The 27,229-nt window shown below is 38.0% G+C and overlaps 1 protein-coding gene across 5 annotated transcripts in view; it reads left to right on the plus strand.

Moving 5' to 3' along the window:
• TENM1 (teneurin transmembrane protein 1) overlaps nt 1-27,229 on the plus strand; it is a 1,172,023-nt gene that overhangs the window by 913,807 nt on the left and 230,987 nt on the right. For all 5 annotated transcript variants that reach the window (XM_084534131.1, XM_084534133.1, XM_084534134.1 and 2 more), the window contains one exon: nt 10,658-10,936. In XM_084534131.1, coding sequence (XP_084390257.1) covers nt 10,720-10,936 — 217 coding nt within the window. In that variant the 5' untranslated portion in view covers nt 10,658-10,719. The remainder of the gene's footprint in view (nt 1-10,657; nt 10,937-27,229) is intronic.

Raw genomic sequence — 27,229 nt, forward strand, 5'->3', positions numbered from 1 at the left:
GAGATCACTGGCAGTTGTAGAAGGCAGGTTCCCATTTCCTAACCTCAGTAAGAAGGCACTTGATACAGGAGAATATAAAAAAGGATGTTCACTGAACTGAATATAATGCAATTCAGCCATAGGTTAAAGAAAGGTCATTTTCTTGCCTTGTTGGCTGGAAAGAGACAGCAGAGCCCTAACATATAATTGTGTTCTGTCACAGTAAAAGGAGCCTCTTGGTGCTTTGGGAAAGGGAAGTGACATTTTACTTGCTCATGAAACAAACAGAGCTTCACATTAAACGTCTATTACAGTCCTCCTACTTTTCCCAATGTAAATAAAATTAACAGGAGCTGAATTGTTATCCGCACATTGTCTCCAAGGAAAAATGATTCACCAAGACAACAGCAGATCCTAATATTAAGGCAGGGATAATGGTTCTGATTTATTTTTTTTTTTTAAAGGCTGCTAGTGTGTGTACATACATATATATATACACACACACATACATCTGTGTGTTTGTGTGTATGTGTGTATGCATAGATACGTGTAAAGGCAACAGATAAAAGCCACATGCACCTGTTTCTTCCTTCTTTTTCCTTTTTCTTTCATCTGAAGAAAGCAAACTGAGCTAAATGGAGTAGTTACGCGGGGGCTAAGGAGAATATGTTCCTGCAAGTGCTGTGGCAGGGTAATCACCGGAGATACTTGTGTATCAGGTATGCAATACATGGCCTTAAGTAGCTCAGAGTTTTGAGATCTTATTCCAACGAGTAGAGAGTGGCACAGATTCATTCCTCCTAGCCGGTGGACCTAGGTGGTTGTGGTCATCCTGCTCTCCTGGGGTTGTCCCTGGGGACACAGAGGCTATTGACTCTGTTTTTGGAGGTTCATCAAAATTAGTTGTTGCAGAATACCAGTTTCCAAACAATTTGTTGCCTTCAGTCCCTCCTCTAGTGTTCTTGAAAAGCCTGTTGTTGATAGTGATGCCTAAATTCAGAGAAAAAGCAATATCCGTATCAGCAGCACCTACACTGAAAAAAAGACATGGCAAACAGGAATTGGCCAGTAACTCCTCACTGAAAAGCTTTTTAACCTGTCTGGAAGTGTTTAGAGGCCCCACTGAGAAGATGCTTTATGTAGTGATGGCTTAGTAAATACAACAGCCACCCGGTTTGAAGAAGTATTTCTGAGTGGAAATGACTAGTTTCTAGTGAGGCTGAGGAATTTTTTTATTTTTTTTCTTAACTTGCTCATGCTTTAATGCAGTTGCAGTGTATTTTACACAGATAGTTGAACAAATTCATGTTCAACATTGAAATTCTGTCTGAATTAGCATTGTATCTTTATCTACCTAAAATGTTTTCCCTAGTGTGTTATTGGAAATAAATGGCCAAGATGTTCATAAAGCCATAAGAAAAAATGGCTGCATCCCCGTGTCTGTCTTCTGTCTTCCATCACAGAGGTAAAGTTGAACACAAAAAGAAAAAAAAATAGTTTAGCTAAATTAGTTCTACCAACAGGAAAGAAAAAAAAAAAAAAGATTTCAGAAAGTGATTTTAAAAACAGGTGAGAAGATTTCAATTGCAATTTGCGAGGTTAGTTGTTTAAAAATGAAATCATTGTATACCTGTTAATGATTTTTTCCTGAAGAGATGCTACATTTTATGGAAAACAACGCTTACTAAGATGCAGGTAAGGGGCTATTTGTAGTGAGAAAACTAAAGATTTCCATAATGTTAAAAGGCAGAATAAGTAGAAATGTGAATAATGTTCAATCAACAGAGGAAATTATTTCCTGTTCTTAAGTCCAATTAAAAGAATGCCGTGACATAAAGAGGTTGAATTCCACAAGAACAAGGAGGCATAACTGTATGGTTTTAGTCTGTGACATTTCCTTGTGGAGGTGAACCTTTAGACACAAAGATGGGGAACGTTCCTACTCTCCAGGGCCAGCAGAACATTTTACTGCACTTTGTGAAGTGCTGAAGAAAATGGTATAATCAATTTGCAAAAAGCATAAGGTTGTGGATGGAGAACTTATCTTAAATTTGTCTCTGCCAAGAAGACTCCAATACTTACAAGTGGTAAAAATGGATAGAAGCGTAATGTATTTCCAGTTTGCACTACAGAAGATTCTCGGTACTTGCAGGAGAAATTTCTAGCAAACATCTATTACAAAAGATTCTCTATTGAAATGAGAACAAAGGTTCCACTCAAAAGATCTCAGAGGATTCAAATGTACCTTTTCATAGGTGACATGCTGATACAAGCCACTTCTCGAGGGGTTGCGTCAAGGCATAAATCAGCAGTAATTTCAACCCTGTAAGATCATAGCATTATCATGAACAGGAAGAAAATCGATCTGACACCAGCTCAAATAATAGCACTTCTGGAAGTCACACTATATAGTACAAGTCCATTGGGAGGGTCTGCTTGTCAGAACAGTGGCACTTGAAGACACTGAATACTTTGGCAGACATCAAAGCAAGAAGAAAAGGAGTAGTAAGATGAGTTCACAGGCATGATGGTGTCAGGCATGCAAATGGCAACCAGAGTGGTGATACTTCAAATGAAGGTGGTGCGGATGTTGGTTGTGTGGTCAGGCAGTAGTCAGGTTTTCTTGTAAAAAAAAAAAAAATAATAATAATAATAAAATATATACACACACACACACACTTCAAATGCCTGAAATATATATACACACACACATACACTTCAAATGCCTGAATAGCTTTTTAAGCTGTAACTTAGATGATGTCAGAACTGCACAATTAATCATGGCATTTCTTCCTAGAGTTAGAAAAGCAAAAGTTAAGAAAACCAAGTATTTAGGAAAAAAGTGGAAAGTTAATTTTTTGTGTATATTGAATAGTGGTAGCTTCATAAGTAGTTCTTCTTACACAGCCGCTGTGATAACTTGTTTGAATGTTTGTCTACTTGTTAGACAGGAAAGTGTGGATCACATGCCTAATATAAGTACTCTGACATTTTAGGCTATACTGGAAACAAACCTGACACTAAATCAGTGCTGCTTCTAGAAATCCTTGAAGTCCTAATGCAGCGAAAATAAATGAAGAAGCAGTTCCTTACCCAGAACACAGTCAATGAGAAGAGCAAGCCACAACAAAGCTGAGGAGTAGGCAAGACTACAGAGATCCCGATAATATTTAAGATACCGTGACCCATTGGCAAAATTGAGTTGTGACCCTTCAGCATTTTGTTTCAGAGATTTTTGTTTGGTAGGTTTTTCGGTTCTTTAAGTGGGAAAGAAAATTGCTGAGCCCCCCTGGGATGTTCCATGATGTCTTGTGGGATCTTTCTTAGACAGGAGAAAGAAAACATAAGAACAGTGCCAGCAAGAAATAACCTCAACCAGTAAAATTCCCTTTTTGTGCTTTTGTTCACTGTGATGTCAACTGATCAAAGCTTTTGTTTCATCAGGTATGATGATGCTTAAACATGGCCTTGTGCTTTGATATGTCCATAAGTACTCTGGTGAATATGTCTGTTTGTTCAATGAAGGCTTCTTCCCTTATTCTAACTGAAAAAAGGAAAAATGGGAATGGAGACAAAATTCTCAGCTCGATATTTCAAACGCCATTGCCAAGGCAACTAGTATCAGTGACAAACAATCTAATACTTTGTTTTCTTAGATGGTCCATGGTATTGATGCATTGTAAATTATTCTCATGCGCTGACCTTATTATACTTCAAAATTTAAATTGGTATCTCAAGAAATTAATAATATCTGAATAGAACATGTTATTTTCAATTTTTGTAATTTCACAGATACTAAATTGGGTTTTAAAAATTACATTGTTGCTAATTAGGGCTTACTGGGTCTTCTTAATTAAGCACACAGTTGGAAAAGAGACACAGCAATAATTATCTCAATTTGATGGCCATACAATTTTCATTATCATCAAATAGCCAAAAAACAATTCCGTTTTTTCTTGTCACATGTAAATGAATATAATATATTTCCTCTATGTCTGTGTATTTTAAAACAGCATGCCTCACAAAAGACAATGCATGTTTACTAAGTTAAGATGCCATTTCTCCTACTGGCATACACATAAGTACATGTACACTGCAGTTTATTGTGTTCTGTTGTTAGAGAAATGATACCACTTGCATAGTATGTGCGCATGTATATAATGTATATAGCATATATTTATACACACTAAAAAATACTTTTTTTTTTTAACCTCTAGTTCAGAAGAAATCCAAGTGAAACTATATTTTCATAAAACTCAGTTATTAAAAGGAGTCTCCTAATTTCATATTTTAAAAATGCAACATTTTGCCCTTGACTGCAAAACAGTAACCGTAGCACTGGAGAGCAACCAGAGCTTCCACTGAAGAGAATTTGATTGCTTCATCTGGATACATTCAGTACAAACAAGTGTCTGGTGTATATTGGAAACGTCCTGTGTGATGGCAGTAAGCTTAGCTGTCCCAAGCATACTTGAATGTGAAAGGCAATGACCCTTTCTTCAATTCTAGTCTCATTTTAAAACATCTTTTACTAAGAAAATACAACCTTGACCATACGTATGTTTTTACTCCCTGGAGTGAAAAATGACTTTTGTAGAATCCATATAGAAATAATGATGCCATAAACTCAACCTACACTCTCATACAGGGTAAACTTTACCTCTTTCCCTATATCATCCCTGCTTTGCAGTTAGGAAGTAGTTAGAAAGTTGCAAAGGCAACTTTCACAAAGGTGATGTTCCTGTGTGTTCTGTACTGCATCAAGAGACGTAAGGTTAGTGTTAATTAAACACAGGCTTTCTTCACATTCTGCAGCATTCCCAGATGAAGCTTTGAGATGCAGAAATACTTTACAACACCTCTCATGGTGATTTCATTATTTGAAATTAAAAGTTCTCACCAGAAGTTATCCTGCAATAAGACCAGGAATTGTATTACCTAAAGCACAGTTTTCCAGAAAGACTTAGAGTTTAGAGGATATTCTGAACCTGGCCAGGATGTATTGCCCTGAGTCATGGATGTGCTTCATACCTTGGCAGCAGAGCCTGATCTTTTGTGCTTGAACCCCCATTGACCTAAGCTCTCTAACTGATCTGACCAGCTCTCTCTTCTGGTTTCCGAAAGCAAGCATGAGGGAGTTGTGTCATTTTGCAGTCAGTGGTGATTCTCCAAGTAAAGTGAAGGGTACATCTTGGCCAAGAGTTGGGTATTGCACTTGAGTAGCTGCCATAACGTATGCGTCTCAGTTCACTGTCAGGCTTTCTGTATGTCACATTCTGCCACAACCTGACTTACCTTCTTTATGATTTTATTCTCTAGTGTTTTCTCTCTGAAATTTTTGATAAAATGAACGACTATCTGAACCACCTTGTTAACAAGAATTGAATGAGACTTTGACTAATTTTAAATGAAGACCATTAGATGTGAAAATGAACCTTATCCCTCTTGTGTCTGTCACGACATAAAAATGTATGAAGAATTGTAATCCACCCATACATTAAAACCACATGCCCTCTAGGGAGCATTTTTAACGTGCGGTATTTCCCTGAAAACTGCATTTTGAACTTCCATGTCTGATGTACTCCACTTTAAGGCAGGAATATTTCATTGTCTCAATATTTCCAATTCTTATACACAGAAATACTGGCCACATCATACTCAATGGTTCCTATGTCATTCAAAGGTATCACATTGCCTTTGAATATCTTTTGATGTGCTTCTATTTTACAGTCCACTAAGAACATTTGCCTAAATTTTGTTTGCTTCTTGTTTTGTTTTGTTTTTTAAATTCCTCTGAGTCTTTCCTCAGTTGTTTGTGGGTTGCTTCAATTGCTTTTTCTTGGTTAGTGTATGACTTTTTTTTCTTCCAGTGAAAAGTAGTACCTGCTTCCATTCTGCAAACTTAAATAGTCTTTCTAGATGTCTTCCTATTGCTGCCTAATTTCATACACCATCTAGATACTGATTTGTTCCTACTCTATGGCTGCTCAGCCATTTTGACTGATATCCTTCTCTATGTGTACAACTGTTCTGTAAAATGTAGAACTTGAAGGATGAAAGGACTTCCATTGTTTATAATACCCAAACAAATATTTGAGGGATATAGTATTGATGGTCTGCACAAGGTCACAAGATTGTTCTGCTTTGTTGTTTTGCTATTTGTTTGTTTGTTTGTTTGTTTTTCTTCTTGGTATTGCATTTCTCAAAGATTTATATCAGGAGTATTTGCTTTTGTTTTGCCTTTTGTATTTTATAGTTTTATATATCAGAATAGACTTGCAGAATAACAGTACTGTTGTTTTTGCCTTAAGCTATCCAGCGATGCAATTTCTGCTTAGTTGTTCGTTTTCAGAAATCAGTGGTCTGAAGATGTAATAGGCAAATGATAACTTTCAGCTAACAGTATATGTTGAATGGAAAGAAATGTGTGAGGGAATTGAGCAAATGTGCAGGTGGGGTTGATAAAACAGCCCTCTGAGAGTGCAAAATGGAATTACACAAGGCTGTCTTCTGAATTTAGGTTGCAAACAATTACACTTTCCTGGTTATATTTCAGCATCATAACTGCAATTACATTTTAATTCTGTGTATTTTGGAGTAAGTGAGTATTGGACCTAATGCTCAGTTGAGGCCACAACAGGTTACAGTGCTTCATGTTCTTGTTCCTGACCTCTAAATAAGTCTGGTTTACTGGTAGCCAGCTGGATATACCACTGACAATTAATATTGATGGGGTTGATCGTGGGTAGTCAGTATGGAGATCTTATGAAATGGGCACCTGATAAGAGCATCCTGATGGGAATTTATACAAAGCCATGTGGTTTCTGTGGTGTTGCTGTGCTTGAGTGCAGAGCTTCTGTGCAGTATAGCTGCATACCCTGAGTTTTCTCATAAAATACCTATTGATCAGTATGTGCAAACATCCTCGGCATAGGCTGTCTGGTAAGCCACAGCTGTCCTGATTTTGTTGTGTTTCTAAGCAAGCAGGATCTGGAATTAGATGGTCTATAAGGTCCCTTCCAACCCAAACCATTCTGTGATTCTGTGATCCTGATCTATGGGGAACGTGAAAATGGGCGAGTGATGTAAGAGGGTTTGCAAGTGGAATGTGAAAATCATTTCTGAACAGACGTACAACATGCGTTTAAAACAACATACGCATAAAACATACATTAAAACCATAAATCCATATACACATCTGTATTAGTTCAATGACTTAATGTGGTGTTCTCCCATCTAATAGAGCTTTTTGATGGTTTTGGAAACAGTGTTTCATTGGGAATTAAAATTAGTTGTGTATTCCATAAATCTAACTGTAAACTGTGTGATCTGTTTTAAAGTATGGTTGAGTATTATCTGCATTTTAACATCTAAATAAATGCATTATTTCTATGTTTTATGTATTAAGTGTAACATGGTAACGTATCTTTATAAAAACTATATTTTGTTAAATATTCTGTTCAGCATTTCAATGAAAGAACACTAATGAAAAGATCAAAAAAGCGGTCTGTGAGGAGGAGAGCATTAAGACACTCATACAAAGGTCACTTAGAGGAACTGTAAGCTTTGATGAGACTTTATTATTTTGCTGACAAGGTCAATTTGATATTGATCGGCTGGGTGTTTTGTTTAGTTACTTGAAGTCCAGTTATTTGAAGAAACCCTTGTAAACATCCAGGCAATATTCTTTAAATTCCTGGTTTATTCCAGCATTTTGGGTTGTTTATTGAGTTGTCTTTCTCCAAAAAAATATGGAATAAGGTCAAGTATTTGATTGCCAGTGTTTAAATTCAACTTACCATAACTCACCATCATTCATTAAATGCAAAGGAATCTCTTGCTGTAGAAAAGCTTGAAGACATGGTCAGTATTTTGTTGCATGTTCCTGGTTTGTAAAAGCATTTTGTGTTGAAAAATTTTATGAAGTATTTTTCCAGCTCTTGCAAATGATTTATCACCTCCTTGCACATCAGGCCAGGTAGCTGTGGCTTTATGGCATATTAATGCCTTAAGGAAAACTAAAAGAAGCATAAGCACAGTCATCATGTGGAAGGAGGCCAGAGCTTCCCGTGACACCCGAGGCTCTGGGCTGTTGGTACCAGTAGCACTGGCATGGGTTGGGAAGGGGAGAGTTGGCTGGACAGGCTGCAATTGGTCTTCCTTCTGACTTTTTTTTCTATTGTTGTTATTTTACACCAGTGTGCTCTAAAACTGCCCTGATGAGCTCAGTTTGTCAGGTTTGCGGTGCTTTCTGAAGAGGGACACACTGCATGTGTCTGAGGCACCGCGCTTGCAGCTCCATGGCAAAATTTCTCTCGTCTCCTGCATCTTCTTGGTAGAGGCCCTTATAATTCCTCCTCATTTTTCCCTGAGTTCTCCAGCATCATTTCCATGTGTTGTGTCAGACAGGATGTGTGGGGAGGCTTTTCCCTGTCAGTAACCATCTCTACAGAGCCATCAGGTAATCTTTTAAGCCCACCTTGTGCCTCTAAGTCACGACACCTTTCCACTCTCCTATCGCAGGTGAGAGTATTAAAGCAACTCATAAAGTAAGTACTTCTTTGGGAAATGTTGGCAAATAACAGCGAATTATTTAGGCATATAGCTTTTGAAAAGCAAATAGCACTTAGTAGGAACTTGTCTACAAAAGCATCTTAACACCAACTTGATACAGTGCAATCAATCCTGAGCGCAAAACCTTGAGCTTGTTGTTGAAACCCCAGCACGTTTGCCCACCAGCTTGTCTCTAGCAGACAGGCAGCTTGCTCAGCTTGGCTCTTTAGTTCTCCTTTTCTTTCTTGAGGAGCTTTAATTGACTTGGGTGCTTTGAAACCGACTTTGTTGTGTAAGAGATCTGAACTTTATATATACATGTACATTTGTACAATATATACATGCTAAAGCTCTTTATTCAGATGCTGTGTTGCATTTATTTCTGGAGAGCTTTTCCATCTCAGGTTAAACAACAGGATAACCTCCCTGAGAGTCTGTTTCAAGCAAAGCCATGTCTTTAACCTCTTTCTGCACGTGGTGGGTGTAAGAGCAGGGCAGGGCAGGCTCACCACGCTGCCCCCACTGGAGAGCTCTCCCCTCCTGCCATGCCACCGGGATCAGCAGGCCTGACTTTTGTACTCCTGTTTCTGTGTCAGAAGCCTTATTTGTTCCCTCCTTGCTCCATGCACTGTGTTTTTGCCACTCCTGCTCGGGATGCCAATCCTTTCACAAGCACTGGGAGCCCACACAAGCAGGAGATGAACTTTTGCTGTGCTAGAACACAGTAACAGCTGCCATCAGTGATTTTTCAAGACTTCAATTTCAGAAGTTAAATTCATCTCTGTAGTCCTCTAACAAAACGTGCTTTCTGTAATATTTTTGTTTCTTTTTTGTCTCTTTTCTCTTTTTCTGTGGTCACTTTTTGGAGTTTCAGGTAGCACACTCGCAGCTGGGGACACGCGGAGTTACAGGTCCCTGGTGCACCTGGGGGCAGTTGGGCTGGTACCAGATCAGGCATTAAATGACTTCTCTCTGCTGCTGATCTTACAATCATTACAAAGCTGCCAGCAATTGCTTTTTTATTAAGCAAAATCTCTGAATTTCTATGGTTTTGGTCCATCAGCATTGATATTTACAGCTGCCTTTCTTGTTATGTTTAGTTTTCTAGGTTAACAGCATCAGTTAATATATAAAGAAAAAACAAACAAACAAACAAACAAACAAAAAAACAAGCTTGCTTTACCAGAGCTAACTGCCTGTGAACTGTACTTCTGCTGTAGAAGGTGTTCCATGCACCCCTGTCACCATGCACCCCTGTCATCTCATCGCAGAGTTGGCATTAAAATGTGCGATGGGAACAGCTTCATGAAAGCAAGGTTGCAGAGCAAGTGCACAGGTTGCATGTGCATCTGCAGGCCACTTATTTATAATGATATTGGATTTGAACATCATTTCAATGATATTCCCAACTGCAAGCTGCATCTTGGAAGGTTTCACTGAGGATCAGTGTGGCCCCCACGTCAGTAAGAGTTTCGATGGGATGTGGAGGAAAAAGAGGGTTGTGCTTCAGGGTGGAAGCTTCTTCTTGAAATGGCCACACAATCTGAAAGGGCAATGACCTCCTTCACACAATGACTACTGTGTGCTCTCGCAGAGTAACAGGGGGCATATTACTTGTTTTTACTAAGTCTTGATGGTTTTCTAAACTGTGAAGCCTATTATTATTCACTAAATGTAATTTTATTTACAGGAGAGTACTTCAAAACAATTAACTTCCTGGTTTCTATACTTCATATTTTAAAAGACATTAAGATGTTATTTTCACTTAAGATGAATGTTCACCTCTTTAGAGAAGTAGTAACTGTTCCATCCTAGCTTTAATACCAAATAGGTGGTTTTGTAACATACTCTATGCAATAACTGTGCACAGTTATTGCTTGGTGTAGTGCGATAGTACTTAAGATTTGGGGGTTTTGTTTGTTTGTTTCTCAAGTTATTGTTATTTTAATATCATTTTTAAACAGTAAGACAGTAAAATTAGACATATTCAGATTCTTTCCTTGGTTGTGGTGATATAAATACAATTTAATTGGTTCATATCTACTAAAAATAAAATTGGGCCTTTGAGAGCTAAATATTTATATGTGATATCTGAAACTGATTATTGTTTGTATTTTTTCCCCAGGACTATTTCCTTAAGGATTTCCAGTTGCTTGTTTTCATGACTTTGAGCCTATTTAATGAGAGATGGAGCAGATGGACTGCAAACCCTACCAGCCACTGTCAAAAGTTAAACATGAAGTGGATTTAACTTACACAAGTTCTTCAGATGAAAGTGAAGATGGCAGAAAGCAAAGACAATCTTATGACTCAAGAGAAACTCTGAATGAATATAGCCAAGAGCTAAGACTTAATTATAACAGTCAGAGCAGAAAAAGAAAAACTATTGACCAATCCACGCAAGGTAAATCATTTATTTTACCTACTAATTACAATAATGGCTTTTGATTACTCGCTATGAAGCATATAATGATGTCAGCAGGCAAGCAGCCATTTTGTTTTCAAAAGCATGTGGTGATAACATACTTCTTACTGTATTTTTTTTAACCATACTGCAATGTTAGAAGTATAGGAGTTTTTTTCAGGTAGAAGAGCTTTTGTAGCAGTATGGACCAAGTGGCATTCAGTAGACCATCACGTGATAGCTACAGATAATTTTTTCTTTAGGAGTGGCTACTTTTCTCACTAGCATTGCCTAGTTAATTATTTACTACCTTTGCATGTGTTATGTGGATTTGGGTACAAAATCAAAGTTGATTTTGTAGGTTATCTCTGCATTATGTCTGCAATGAATTCAAATACAACAATCCTCTTAACAAAATATGTAATCTTATAAGTAACCTGAAATATATAAAGTTTTATGAGTAAAACTAAAAATTATTGTGTATTGTAAGAAAAAAGCAGATGGTTGAGTTCTTTTTGGTTGGTTGGTTTTAGCCTTTTGCAAGGTATGGACAGAACTCTGGAATAAACACTTGAGAGCTTCTGATGTTGCAGCCAAGGATAGGAAAAGCTCCCGTTTAGATAAAGATATAGGCTGAAAACAGATTAAAGTGGAAGGAAATGGGAAGAATTTACTGCAGCACTCCCTGACTGCTTCTCGTGGTAATCCGTATGCTGCATTTAACACATTTTGTACAGCAAAGTGGCTTATCTGTTGCCTTTAGCTCCATCACAAATTCAGGAAGGGTGGTGGTGCAAGAAGAGTATTTTTAAGGATTGGTGTACTTGTTGGAAGCATAGAGTCTGTCCCCTTAAAGATAAAAGGTCTCTGAGCAACCCCTGCCTGCTCTTCAAGGAAGTGGTTAAATTGATCCATTTTAGTGTGGCCACTATTTCTCAGCTAATAATTTCTGTACTTACTTTAAAAAAAAAAGTCTTCCACTCCTGAGGCAGCCAAGTCTCTCCCAGATTTTCTGAGTATTAAAATAATAATTATTTTTTTTTTGACAAACAAATCACAAATATGCTTTTGAAGATAGAAAAAAATGTTTCCTCTGTGATGTGTAAATTAATGCAAAAAATGAGAATAGTTGTGCTACATTTCTCTTACAGCCTTTCTGGTTTTATGACAGATATTCTGAATCAAGCTACATTTGTAGTGCTGATGTTGTCTGAAGGTACCTGTAATTCATGGAAGAAATGATAGCTAGCTGCTAGAGATAGCCTCCATACATGTATATATGGTCCCTCCAGAGAGCTACAAAACTGCAGTATTGGGAAACAAAAAGTCACGAATACAAATCTCAACAAAGTAGTCTGTAGAAAACTTCACCACCGTGTTTGGCTCATGACAAATGATCTTGCATTTGTCAGGAGAGTTTGGTTAACTAAGATGCGTCTGTGCTGCTGTGCTGGAGATGATGCAAATGTACTTGTAGACCTACTTAAAGTAACTACCTTGCTCCTGACAACTCGAGCACTGAAAGCATTGCCTCTGCATTGTCAGGCCTCTGAAGAGCTCCTTGAGGACAGAGCTTTACTGATGCTGGGACCTGTGCTAGCTATAGCTCCACCAACTCGGACAAGTATGTAAGGGTCGTGATCGCTCTGCTCAGGCATAGGAAACCAGTCTGTGTGGCCTATGCTGAATTTATTCTTCCAGAACAGTGCCTCTGAAAGCAATCATGTTAATAATTTTGGAGAAGTGGACAAATTAGTGTGCATTTCTGCAAGAAATTGTCAGGCATAAACTTACCTCATTTATTCAGGACTGGTGTATTAGGAACCAGATGGATGCTTTAGCATACCAAGTATTTTACACTCAACGTTCTAAAATAATTTTATTGGAAATACATGGGCCAAGATTTTTCGAGGCAAATTAATTTTTAGGAGATATCACACGAATTTGCAGGTCTTCTGTTTTAGAAACGTTTGTATTTTCCTTCTTAGAAGCAACGCAGTGTTGTACTGGCTCAAATAAGAGTATGAGGCTTGATGCTTACTTTTGCAGCAAAACTCTTGAGCCTATGCAGTAGTTTGTCAGTACATAGGGCAGTGCTTAAATACTTGCTTACCTTGAGGCATCTTCTTATCTTAATTAAGTCTAGGTCTGTATGTTTTAAAGTAATATTTATTGAGCACAAAAGATCTTTTTTAAAACATACACGTGTATATTGGTTTGTGAGGTTGCAGTCAAACGTTGCTGTGCCAGAAGTCATGGTATTGTCCTCTGACAAATTCAGTTTGTTGCAACTGAGTTAGTAACTGCACTGCTAGATATATCTGTTCAGCTTTCCACAAATTCATCTCTGTATTTCTGTGTTGATTTAAATCATATAGATTTGTCCTGCCACAAATTGAGCCCAAAGGCTTGGCCTGGCAAGCATCATTGCTTTGAAATGTAAAATGTGTTGAGTTCAAAATTCATGCAAGAGCAAAGAAAGTTGTAAAGCTGAGTGTAAAATTTCAGGCTGCAGCCAGAATTTGATTTGATTGCAGTTCTAATGTGCTGTTTTCAAAAGGACAGCCAAAGTTCCTGGTGATTCTTAGTATTTGCTCAGTCAGTATTGAGAGGTTTAAAAAAAAAAAAAAAAAAAAAAGCAGGTTCTGTTATGGACTATGCAGCTGGCACAAATCTGTTAAACTGTATGTGGAATTTGTTTTTTATGCATTCTTTTCTAAAATTCCTCCTCAGCACCATTAACAAACTTTTTCTCATGGTTGGCACATCCTTGGACTGTAAAAAAAAACAACAACAAACCAACCAACCAACCAAACAAAACAAAACAAACAAAAAAACAGAAAACAGAAAACCCATGGTCCCTCAAAAAGGATTGTTCTGCAAGAAGAAAGCTGTAACGTGAAATTGCTTCAGACCATCATTATCTGAAGAAAGACTTAAGGCTGAGAAAACTCTAAATGTTAAAAATTCTATTTATTTATTTTTTTTTTTTTTTAAGTTAAAGGGGCATCCCCAGTTTATCTGAAGGTATTCTTCTGTAGCTGCAAGCTGCAGTTGAAATAGTACCCAGTATTTGATGGATTGCAAAATTAGGGTAAAATCCATGAACTTCATGCATGAAAGGTGTGAGAATAGTTGAGAAAACAGGCACGTAGTAACAGTCATGAATAAAGTGATAATGGTGATGAGTGAGACAGCAGTCAAACATGAATTCTAATGATGGAATATGAGAAGAACACTTCAGAGTAAAAAATTAGAGAGAAGCTTGTACCAGGAACAAATATAGGTGTACATGTTTGTGCTGATTTTGTTTTTGTGAAAAGAATCATTAATTTAAATGTTTATGGAAACTGGAAGAATTTGTATCTGCATTAATGTCCATAAGGACGTTTGTATTCTGCTACCTAACCACAGTAGCTTATATAGAATAGACCGGGCACTTTTGAATGTAGTAAATAGCTTCAGAATTAAATGTGATTTATAGCTCAAAATATTGATACAGCTCAGCAATTTCTTGAAGGTTTTTGTTTGTTTTGTTACATATACGAGCAGTTTGACTACTTCATTGTTACTGTCAATATTCAGGATTTATTTCTATGAAAACTTTTGATTGTAATCTGAGGTTATGTTAATTTATGATGTGTAGTATTTGTGTTTGCATATATAGACAATCTGCATAAACCAGAACTCTGCATAATGTGAACTTAAAGGAAATGTTTACAAAGGTCTCAGATATATCCTGCAGTATTGACCAACATTGCTAGTATTTTTGAAAACATATTTTCATGTCAAAGCTTTGTTTGAGAAGCTATGTGATCTTGGAAATTATAAGTTTCTTGGTTTTAAACATTGCAAACAATACCCAAATACAAAATACTTAACTTTTGCACTATTCTTATATTCCTTGCAATTCCTGAAGTTTTAGATCAAATCTTAACTCCTCAAAGATTTCTTAGTCATTTTTCACGAATATAATAGATAGCAATATGAAAGAAAAATTCAGCAGCCAATATGGAATCTATCACAAGCTTCATCTAGAACTTAATCTAATCTATTAATCATTTAAGCAATGATTCCTATACAGTATTCCTGAGGTCTAATATTGATGTCCATCCTGAAGCATGCAATACAAGATCAGTTGCATCTCTGGGGTTATTTGTGTCAGAACCTTGTAGTTAGCTGACAATTTAGACCTAACAAATGACACCACAGACTGTTCCAAGATGAGTCAAGATTTGCTGGCCGAAGAACTCGGTATGAACAGGTACAAAATTCTCCCAACAGTGTCATTCTCTCATGAAGATTCAGTGCTAATTGTATAATGAGAGCATCTTAAAATACATTTTTTTAATCACTGGAATGTTCAAACTCCTGTTTATCTGAAGATATGTAAATCTACAGTATCTCATCCTGGCAAGATGATGTTATGAAGTGATTTCCTGGCAGACCCAGTATCATATAGCTTGTGGATATTGGCAAACACAGCAAATTAACTCTAGGAAGAATTGGTAACACAGTGTTTTGTACTTGAAAGAGATGGGGTAGAATTGGCAAAAACCACCAGAAATGTTCTTGGTAGAAAACTCATTGATGGACCTGGCTGCGACGAAGAAAATTCTCACAAATGTACCAAACACATTTTCACATTGATCTTATTTGTGACACATTTACATCATTAAAACTCTGTTTTCTTCTACAGCTTTCTGTGTTTCCACCAAAGTAAATATGAAAAGAGTTGTATTCCACAAATATTGGCCCTACAAAGGCTTTATTGCTTTTAGGATAATTATAGATTTGTAGAAAACACTGGTTTAGAGGAATGAATCCCTGATAGGATAAGCATCTGGGATTGAGTCATTGGCATGATCAAGTTTATTGATCGTTAACAAAATGAGCATACGGCAGTAAATTTCTGGTTAGACAAACGTGTATTTCCTGGCAAGATACATTGAACTGCATTATGGGCAAGGCAAACTGGATTTATTCCTAGGAAGAGAATCCAACAGCAAACATCTTACGTTAAATGTGTCTGGAAAAAGTCAGCATTGCTAGTATTCTGGGAAAGGACATTTTACAGTGCTTCATAAAAAAATGTACGTTTTATGCTTTTAGTTCAAGAACTGAGGAAAACTCATCTTTGTAGGACAAGAGCTGAAGATTGGTAGATGTGTTGGAGAAGTTATATGAAATTGTCTTAAGGAGCAAGAGGTAAATAGATCAAGCTGATGTTCAAAATCTTCCTGGAACAAAGCCTATGGGCTTCACGAAGAGGTGTAGGTTACAAATGTCTTTTCAGCATGAACCCAATTCTGTTTCATCCCTGATTTATTTTTTTTTTAGCTCACTGCTGTTGCCATAAGATTCTCATTCTTGCACTCCGTAGCATTGCATCTCAAATGTGGATATGTAGGTAACAGACATGTCCTGGTGCTGAATAGCGATTACTTTCCTTAGGAAGGAGAAACTATATGTGGAGTGCAGGAACCAGTGGGTTGCTTTGTTATGCTCCACAGTTCTGCAAATTTAAGCTTACCAGGAAGGCAGATTTAAACACATGCTACTTTTAACTTCATGTGACCAGTCAAAACACTTTTATTTATCATCAGAGAAATAAATATGAGGCATGCTAACAAGGACAGGTAGAAATTGTCCTGTCAGGAAAATGTCATGGTGTTTTTTGTTCATCTGCAAAGAAGCAAAAACTTTTTGCATAATACCCATATTATTTTCTGATTTAAGAATTATGGAAGTCCACTTGGGCCTGCAGATCTGTTTTGTGTTTCTACCAGAGCCATGGAGAGTAGAATTTGGGCTGTATATAGCACTTGTTCTTTGTTTCAATTACTTTATTATTAAATGACCTATAAGGGTAAAGATGCCAATTTTTATCAGCTTTTTCCCTTCTATGAAACACTAGAATAATAGTTAAGCATAGCATAAGTTCATGGTCTCAGGAGCCCTCTGAGACGAGATGGATGCCAGCAGAATGGCTGTGAGGTTCGGCATTTCTAGTAGACATTTGGAGCAGTTGATTACTTGACACTCATATTTACAGCCTGTGCAATTTGGCATAACAGGAGCTTGGAAAGCTGAGTCTTATCCGCATGAATATGGACTTGGTGCTTTGAAACTTCCATGAAGGCAGTGTAAGAAGGGAAAATGTTGTGTCAGGGGCATCCCCAAACTCTGGTTGGTATTAAGAAGGCAGCACATTGTTGGTGCTGAACTGGTGTTGGACAGAGCAGGGTAGAAGAGTTCAATAAAGCTCCTACGTGCTAGTTGCATATTTTGGAGCCTTTGACAGTATTATTCAGTGAATAAAGACTATCAAAATACAGAGCATCATAATGGTTACTGACATGTAGACAGGACACGGTAAAGTGCATTTTTAATGTTTGGATGGGAGAACAGTAGTTTTGAAAAGGAGAAGCAAAAATGTAAAATGGAAAGGAAAAATCTCCCTTAGAAGAACCACTGCTACGCAGTCTTGTAGAAGTGAGGTAGTTTTGAACACTTAGGTTGTTTGATTCTGCTCCCAGTAATTTCTGTATGATGAGAATTGTGGGTTATTGAAGGGTGAAATTTATAATTTTTTTTTTTTTTTTTTTAATTTAAAGTGCATAATTTGTTTAGAGCTGCATATTGACATGTTGTGGAAGGTGATTGTATTGTCATGGAATGAAGCATTCCCAAGGTTTGGAAGGAGAAGGTAGGAAAAGGTTAACTGCAGAGGAAACCAATTATTTTTGTGAGCAATCTCCTGGAAACTCCACCATTTAAAAAAACAGAGCAGATTTCTTTGGTAATACATTATTATTAGATAGGTCTTGTATCAAAAATGTCTAGGTACTTCACATCATCAGGTTTATTCTCTCTTGTTTGTAAATGCCAGACATATAACTTTTAGCCTTTTAATGTTGTCTACAATGTTATTTCACTAATTTAGGAAGTCTCCGCGGAAGTTAATGGAAGCAGCTTTTGTACCTGTGCACTTCAGAGCAGCAACTTGAAGCACAGCACAGGAATGGTGTCTGCGTGATGATGCACACGCAGCCTGTACCATGTGCTCTTCTTGAGAAAGGGACTCAGCTGTCAGCAGAGCGTGGTTTAGAGGTCCTGGAGGTTTCTGGGCTGTACGCTAATGGACAGAAGTGATAGCTAATAAGCTCCATCTCGTGCTGCTGTGTTACACCATCTGGTCTGAGTGTTTATGAGCTTCACGTTCCCCCAAAAAAGGCTACCTGTGAGCCAGAGTAAAAGTATCCACACTCCTAAAGCTTTAGCCTGTTGTCTCCTCCTGTATTCCCTCCCAAAAACACAGATTCCTGTTGTGCTGCACTGTGCTTTCTTTGGCTCGTTGTGGTCTAATGATGATGATGTTACTGTCTCCCAGAGAAAAACAGCGTGATGAGTGCTTCCCTGTGGCTGCCTGGACTTCAGCCTTCTCTTCTGCACGGGGAGTATCTGCAGACTCTAAGGAAAGAAAAAGAAGCACTTAGTTTCAGGCCTCCTAAGGACAGTCTTTCTTGATTTGCCAATTGGAAATTTCTCTCTTTGGAATAATTGGGGTGAGGAAACTGCATTTTGAGGCTCATTTAAAACCTTATGGAGGGAATACTTTTCCTTCCCCTCATCAAATCAAAGTCCACAAGTAAAACTGAATGTACAAAGAGAGTTTTCCCCCAAGACTCGAGTGGGTGCTCCCTTACAGGATCTCAAATGTGTTACAAAACCTTGTAACCTGCTGGCACCATTCCTGTAGTGCTGCTTCCAACCTTACAGTGTGTACCATCATCTTAGTGAAAAAATGCCTTGTAGTATCAAAAGTAGCTTCATTCTCATCAGTAATTCTTTTGATTTTAAAAGTGAATATCAGACAAAGAGGAAAAATGAGAGAAAACTGCTGAGAAAGGAAATAAATGAGAGAAGGATCACAGCGCGTTTCCAATCCCCCGCTAACAAATCTCATCTAAGGAATAAAAAAACATTCTCTAGACATTACACAAGCTTAACAATCCATTTGTCGGTGTACAGATACAAAAGGCAATCCTGATTCCCATTCTCTTCTCTGAATCACTGATTTTCCACGGTGTAAAATGCCAGGAATCATAGAAATAAAAATCATAAGGGGAGAATAACTGTAAGAGAAACCAAGATATAGCAATCCTTACAGTACCTAATCCTTACTGTACCTAATACTACTGGAATACCTACAGTAGAGGCTTAAGCTTTTGAGTTAATGTATTGCATACTCTGGCTTGGAGTTCTGCTTCTCAGAGCCTGAAATGATACCTGCAAAATGCTCTTGCTATATTAATACTGCCTCTTCCTGTAACATTTAAAAATGTCCATGATCTGTTGTAAGGTAAAAAAAAAAAAAAAAAAAAAAAAGATATGAACAAACATAAGGAATTTAGGGCTAAGCAAGTATTACAGAACATGGGAGCAAGCGAACAGCTCTGCATTTGTCTGCAAGCCATTTTATTGTAGGTACTCTTGCTGTGTCTTTTACGTCACTCTTGAAACAAAGAAGAACCATTTTATTTTCTGGGAGGAAAAAAAAAAAAAAGTCTAGTTTGCTTATGTTCATTTATAGAGCAGATACTGAAACAAAATAACATTTCTTCCTAGGGTTTCTCAATTATGTATCTGTCAGAAGATTTTGTGAAATAAAGAATTGTCAAGAAGTAGCTCAGTGTGTTGATAACATTGCTGGGAATGTGGTTAAGCAGCAGGATGGGTATATTCTAACTCATTTAGAACTTGCATTAGTTTTTCTTTTGAGAATTAGACTCAAATACTTTTGAACTTTGTTCTAAAGGCATTATATGTGAAATAAATTGTGGATGTGATTTAAAATCTAAGGTTCTTCTTTCAAAGCTTCAGTTTTATTGGAAGCTGCTCAAAAATCAGTTTCCTGCTGACTGCCACTCATTAGGAATGTTCCGCAAGTGGATGAAGCATCTTTAGCTCAGATGGAAAAAACAGCATGAAAGGAATAAGGTAATGTTGAACACCACAGATTGATTCTTTCACCACCCCAAGCATCAGTTACACAATAAAACAGCGAGTACTGACAATTCCAGCTGCAGCCTGTCTGAGAGCAGAAAAGCAGCATCAGATTATGCTGCCTATGGTCCCTGGAAGTGGGGCAAATCTGTCTCTAAAACCAAAGTGCCAAAAACATCCTTCCTGCATGCCTGGCAGTGGAGAAGACTCTGTACCTCCCTTCTGCGAGCACTTTCCACTTTCTTAACACAGATGTGTGATACAAACTCTGCAGAGCTTTCCTTGCAAAGCAGATAAATGGGAGTGCTATATTTCATGATCAAACAGTCTTCAAAGTACTTTACTTAGTAAAGTGCCTTTCCTGGAATTTTTAGAATGCTTCCTAACAGTAGGAGTAAAATAATAGAAATCAAATAATAAAGATCAATCGATCACCTTTAAAATCCTACAGATGTTCAACGTCATTACTCTTTCCTGTAGATGCCATCCCTATGCATCACGAAGTATGTATGCATGGTATGCCCCCATGAACATGATGCTGCCTCTTGGACAAATAGCCAGGCAATAGCGGTGCCTTGCTAGAATTTTTGCACTTGAAAAAAATATGTAGCCTTTTCATTTAGAAGGCTACCACAAAATGAAAAATTAATGTAGTCTCAAACACTGAGAAAAAAATGCTGTAGATCATGACATAGTCTGCAAAACTTCTGTTGACAAGGTTGGGTTTAGCTGAGCTCGCTGAGATGAATCTATTCTTATTTTCATCTGATCTTTAAATTTATTTTAATTCTCCCACTGAATGGAGAATTCTTTATTCTCTGGATTTGCTACACTCTTTCTCACTTGATGAGACACAATTTACGATTACTTTTATTATACAGATGAAGATGCAATGGTCTAAAAGTGACCAAAATAAGAGAATAATATGGCCCAGTGTGCTTAAACTACATGATTTATTGGGAGAGTTTTAAGATATCTAGCTGTTCTCCATTATTGATGGTTTTGGATTTCATTGCTTACAGTTCTTATGGACAGCAACATAAGCAGCAGAATAATTGCCAGAAATGCTTAAGGCTCCCTCACTTCCAAATATTTTTAAATGATGAAAGCAGTTGGTGTTTAGAAGTGTGTGAAAACATGATTTCCTGTTCATTTTAAATTACAGAAAAAAAAAATAAATTCATGTGAGATTTTCTACATAGCCTAATTTAATAAAATGTAGCCAAGAAGTAGATTTTGTTATGTATAAAAGTTCTAGAAATTGAAATTCATATCACGTAGTGAATAATCATTCACTGTTATATTCATTTCTAAATTCATTTGATATATTAGTAGTTTCTTGTTTTCTTTTTCTGATTCCAAAAAAATAGAAGCTCACTTGCACTTAGACTGATTAACTTTAGAATTCTGTACCTCTGGCATTTGATCAAGGGGCTTGCGCAATTGTTTCAATATTGTTTGAAAGAGGTAAACAATACAGGTAAGCATTCATAACTAGAAATATAATTAACAATAAAAGTTCAGGAAAAAGTTTTATTTCTCCAGACATATTTCTATGGCCTGTGAAAGATGCATTCAGTTTTTTAAGGGATGAGAATTCTTGAAACCTGATCAAAGAGAATCTCCAAATATTTTTTAAAACATTTACATTTGATTAGATTTGAACATATTTTTTCCTTCCTTTCAAACACTTGCATAAAATTAATGATATTTACTAGCTTGACCTCTTTATTTCACCATCCATTGGTGTGAAGAAAAATACAAAATATTTTAAGAAAGATAAAAAAATATATATTTTTCTTCACACATTAAAAATAAAAATAAAAAAGCATAAGTTCTTATGCTGCTTTTTTTTAAAAAATAAAAGTAGATCAGGACACTGGTAATCTGATCTTCTGGAATGTAATTTTGGTACAGACATTTAAGCCACCTAGTAAAGAAATTAAAGAAGTTCATGTTTATGTAATTATTTCTAGTAGGAGTCAAAGGATCATATATTGACATACATACATTGAATTCTTCTGTTTGGGTGGTGGAGACATGAATTAATTTTAAATTTTGTCAATAATATCCTATTATTAATAGGATTATTAATCTCACTTCTGTGAGAGTTTTCAAATACTTTACTACAAATGTGTGTGTAAATGCAGAAGGGTATGTGTTTAGTAGTAGCATAGTACAATGCAATTTCTTTTAAAAAAGAATAGTGGATTTTTGGCACGCAAACCTTTTTTTTTTTTTTTTTTCCTGGCTTTTTTGAATCTGATGACTTTTTTTTTATGCTCATAAATAAAAATAAACTCTCTTCCTTCAGCCCCACCGTGGTGGCCATTGTTCCTCTGAGTCAGTTGCCAGGTGTTTGCCTCAGCTAGACAGAGGGTTGTGCCACTAGTAAAGACATCAGCAGACAGGCTCTACATTTGAAATGGCTGCCTCTGAAAATTTTTGTTACTCTAAACAAGATGGTCTGTGACAAGAGATGTTGGAGTTGGGGAGAAAAGGAGAGGGTGACATTGGACACCTCCATGCTATTTACTTCTTCCAGAAACAACAGAAGCAACATATTTATTGCAGTAGGGCTGAGCATGCCTTCAGATATATAAAAGCTTATTTAGCTAATTTTCTGCTTTGTATTTTCTGCTTTGTTGGTAAGACTAACATAGGGGACAGGTCTGCTTACTGCAGGCTGTTTCTCCAGTTCATGAATTCCTGGCACCCATCTGTATATCCTCCAGCTGCACTAGAGCTCAGTGCAAAGCAAGCCGTGTCTGCTTTGGCGAACTTCTCCATAGCATTGTTCCCGCTCTATAGTGAAGTATTACTCAGCCTTGGATTCACCCGTGTGATGAATATTCATTTGACAGATAATTATCGTCATCCCCAAACAGCTCCACTCGAACCAAACTTCTCACACCACTAGTCATTTCTGGCACTGTTCTGGCAGCATGAAGCTTATGGTTCCTCATGCTTTATTAATGCTCGGGTATCAGATGGGGTCAGATGACCATGACGAGGATTAAAAAACACTGCCTTTATACACTTGTGGATGTTTCAGGAAAAAGAAAAAGAGGCATCTGCCACTCATGTTTACACATGCTACCTTAAACTGCACACCAGACTGGGGGGAAAGAATGCAATGGGCAGAAACAAGGTGATGCTTTGCTGGAACTTGGTTCTCCGATTTAGAATGCGTATTGCAATCGAGTGTTCAGACATAATATTCCAATATTTTCAAGTTTTTCTCAATGATTATAGGTACTAAAAGAAAAGTCAGTCTTTAAATTGGCTATAGGAATGGATTGGTCTGGACTTTCAGTTGGTATAATGTTGGTCTTTCTTTTGTGTAATTATTACATTAAACTTTAAAAGTAGCTGCAGCAGCAGTGGCAAGAGATCAGTCAGAATCTGAAATGGTCAGACTTCAGTAATGTGTGCTTTGCAAGTGATGTATTTACTGACTTCGTGTCTTTGGCAATATGCAAGATAATTTTATGGTGTTTGTATCATTTTGAAAAAAAAATCCTCAAACTTGCTTAACAAATCTGCCTGCTGTAATTTTAGCAAACTAGCCTAAGCAAGAAGGCAGGTCTGTAAAACAGAAAAACACTGATTTGTGAAGTTTTCTGGCCAGTATCTTAAATTTTTCTGTACCAGTACATCATCAGGTTGCTTTTCACTTGATGCTCTAATTTCTGTCATGGAGTCCACCCATTTGTTCCTTGCTGTTTGTGCATTGCCCATTTTCAAATGAAATAAACCAGAGAGATGAGGGAATATTTCATTGATGCGTGATGTACATACTCTTCTGAATGTACTTGTTGTTGAAAAGATGGTTCAGAGGAGTATCTTTTGTTAGCATGGAGAAAAAGGTTCTTTGTACTGTGCTTGCTTTCTTCATTACAGCACTGCAACTCCCTGTTCATCATTGGTGGTATTGAGTCTTCCTTCTGTTCAAAGCCACAAAGCCCAAGCCTTTTCTTCCTTCTTCTCCACTCCACTGTAAGTTCTGCCATTAAAGGGCATCTCATCCTAACTCATCGATCAGTTCTTCATGTATTGACCGAAATAAGTCAGACTGCTTTGCAAGACCAGTACTGTCAGAGGGGATCTTGCTATGTTTCTAGAGAGAAGTGATTTAAGCTTCTACAAACAAATGTGTGGTGTTTTTTTCCTCACAGCCACTTCTCGATATACTGCTTGCAGCCTGTGCTAGTCGTCCTGCTTGGCTGTGCTGGTTGTTTCCTATTTGTGCTGTCACTGCCATATCTCATATCAGGCACAGTACAAGGTGGTGCAGCTGGGGAAATCATGAAGCAGCTGACAGCGAAATGAGACCGTACTGAATGGTAGATAACACCAAGAAAGGCAAAACCCAAACGGAACTTGTGCCCTATAGAGGGACGCTGTTACTCATGAAGACTGAACTCAGGAGGTTTGCATGAAACAAATTTATTAGGAAAAAGCAAAGGAAAAGGGCTTTAAGGTCTATTTAAACATAAAACTGTTAGATAACAGAAAGCTTTGTACAAAAGGATGTTTAAGCATTTCCTTTCTTGTTACAAGGCTAGGTAGTAGCTTGTGTTTTTTCTGATGCATTTATTTCTGTAAAACAGCTAAGGCTGAAGGGAAATAGGGACTTAATTCTGTAGGCTTTCACTTTAAGCCTCTCTATTCTGCAGATTTTGTTATAAAAGGAATGCTTGTTGTATGTCTGAGGTCAAAACTGTAATATTTATAATTACATATTTTTACTCTTCTTTTTGTTTGTTTTCCCCTCCTTTATATAGTAGGTATACGCATGAGCTGTGCATTTCACAATATGAAACAGCAGCTGCTGCAATCCTTCCAGAGCAGCAAAAAGCAGAACTAAAGCAAAGCACGCTTCTAAAGAATGAAGCCAAACAAATCAAGACGCTGATCCTGCAGTGTTCTTCTGCGATCCCCTGTGTGGTTCAGAATCCCTCAGGTGCAGGATAGGGCCCTTTTCAAGTCAGAACACCTGTCTCTATGGGGCACATTAAAGCTAATGAAGTTTATCTAAAATGACTGCACATTTCCTTTTTTTTTTTTTTTTTTTTTTTTTAATTCCCTGTATATGGAAATGTCTTTGTGGTTCAATACACAGTTGCTCTCATTTGTGCTTGAATCTGGTATTCCCTGGAGTCTCTATTTTGAGTGCTTTCTCCCTTCTGTGTCCCTTTTCTGATCATGGCTTAATTACATTTTAAATGCCTTCTGTGTTACTGTCTCCACCACCTCAATTAGTTCACCTCCAACTGTGTGAATTTTTTAATAAGGAGGCACAAAGCGTTTCCAGCAGTACTGAACTTGAGCTTTGCTTATCTGCCTGTGGCAAGCCTACCTTCAGGGCTTCGAAGACTTTCCAGGGCTGCTGTAGGCTAATCTGGTAGTGAGCTATCTCGCTCTTTTGGTTTCATTCACTTTCCCTGGGCTGACAGAGTACTGTCAGCTGCTGGGGAGGCTCCTACCTTCAGCTCTCCCAAGCTCATCGATCAGGCAGCAGCTTTGCAGAACCAGGAGCTGTGGTGCACAGACTTTGTTTCCCCCTGCTGAGCTGTGGGCCCTGAGAGCAGAGCACAAGGGATGGAGGCCACTGGTGTGCATTTTGTGTTCCACCCAAAAGACATCTCAAAGGCAGATGCTGGGAAGCTTTAGAAGCTCTGTCTATGCAGAACGCTAATACTGTGGGTTGTTCCTCCTGTACTTTTCAGCCTGTTAAGACCTAAACAAATTATTTCATTTTCTAATTTACTTTTTTTGGGGGGAAATTTGTCCAACAAGGTTGTTTAGTTACCAGCTTCTAGCTCTCCCATGTTAGGGAGCCAGCCTCCCAGCCATTCATAGACATCAGCAATACGAATGTGCCCATTTATTTGCTGATAACGGGGACTTTGTTTTACTCCTGGATAGGCAACATTATCTGTGATTTGCATTAGAAAGAGCAGGTGCTTACCTGCTCATTTTCAAAGGAGAGCAATCACATTTTAATGCTTACCTGTCAGTGGCTTGTTATTTGCTAGGTATCAATTAGATGGCTGTGTCTCTGTGAAAGGTAAAGATGCTATGTGGTTAAACCCCGGGCTGGTGTTTTCAAAGTCAGCGATTAGAATAGCTGCTAAAACGAGCGTTATATGCCCAAATAAACCGTTTAGTATATCAAAACAATTGGAACTTACGTTAAGAAAGGGCAAGGGAATTGATGAGGTCTAGAGCTAGGAAAAAGGCAGCCAAGTGCTCCTACCCCCATAAAAACACTGGAGGTATTTCTAAGTGCAGTGGCATTGTTCCCAAAGCTTGGATATGTTTTTGGTGACAGATGGCAGAGACTTGCAGCACTTCATCAAACTTTGTGAAAACGTACCAAGATCTTTTGATTTGGTGTGCATTGAAATTCTTCTCATCCTTTATTCCCTTTGGCACAGTACAGGAATGATGGTACTTATTCCCTCTTTTGGAGCTCTACAAATCTTGAGGTGAAAAATGAGATGAAAACAGATCTTGGTATCCTAAACAAATATTCACAGAATCACAGAATCGTCTAGGTTGGAAGAGACCTTCAAGATCACCTAGTCCAACCTCTGACCTAACACTAACCAGTCCTCCACTAAACCATATCACTGAGCTCTACATCTAAATATCTTTTAAAGACCTCCAGGGATGGTGAGTGAACCACTTCCCTAGGCAGCCCATTCCAATGCCTCACAACCCTTTCAGTAAAGAAGTTCTTCCTAATACCCAACCTAAACCTCCCCTGGTGCAACTTTATCCCATTCCCCCTTGTCCTGTCACCAGGCACGTGGGAGAATAGACCAACCCCCACCTTGCTACAGCCTCCTTTAAGGTATCTGTAGAGTGGGATAAGGTTGCCCCTGAGCCTCTTCTTCAGGCTGAACAAGCCCAGCTCCCTCAGCCGCTCCTCGTCGGACTTGTTCTCCAGACCCCTCCCCAGCTTTGTCGCCCTTCTCTGGACTCTCTTGAGCACCTCGATGTCCTTCTTGTAGCGAGGGACCCAAAACTGAACACAGTACTTGAGGTGCAGCCTCACCAGAGCCAAGTACAGGGGGACAATCACTTCCCTAGACCTGCTGGCCACACTGCTTCTGATACAAGCCAGGATGCTGTTGGCCTTCTTGGCCACCTGAGCACACTGCTGGCTCATATTCAGCCGACTATCCACCATCACTCCCAGGTCCTTCTCTGCCTGGCAGCTCTCCAACCACTCATCTCCCAGCCTGTAGCTCTGCTTGGGGTTGTTGTGCCCCA

Source organism: Aythya ferina, assembly GCF_964211825.1.
Source record: "Aythya ferina genome assembly, chromosome: 13".
NCBI classification, from domain to species: domain Eukaryota; kingdom Metazoa; phylum Chordata; class Aves; order Anseriformes; family Anatidae; genus Aythya; species Aythya ferina.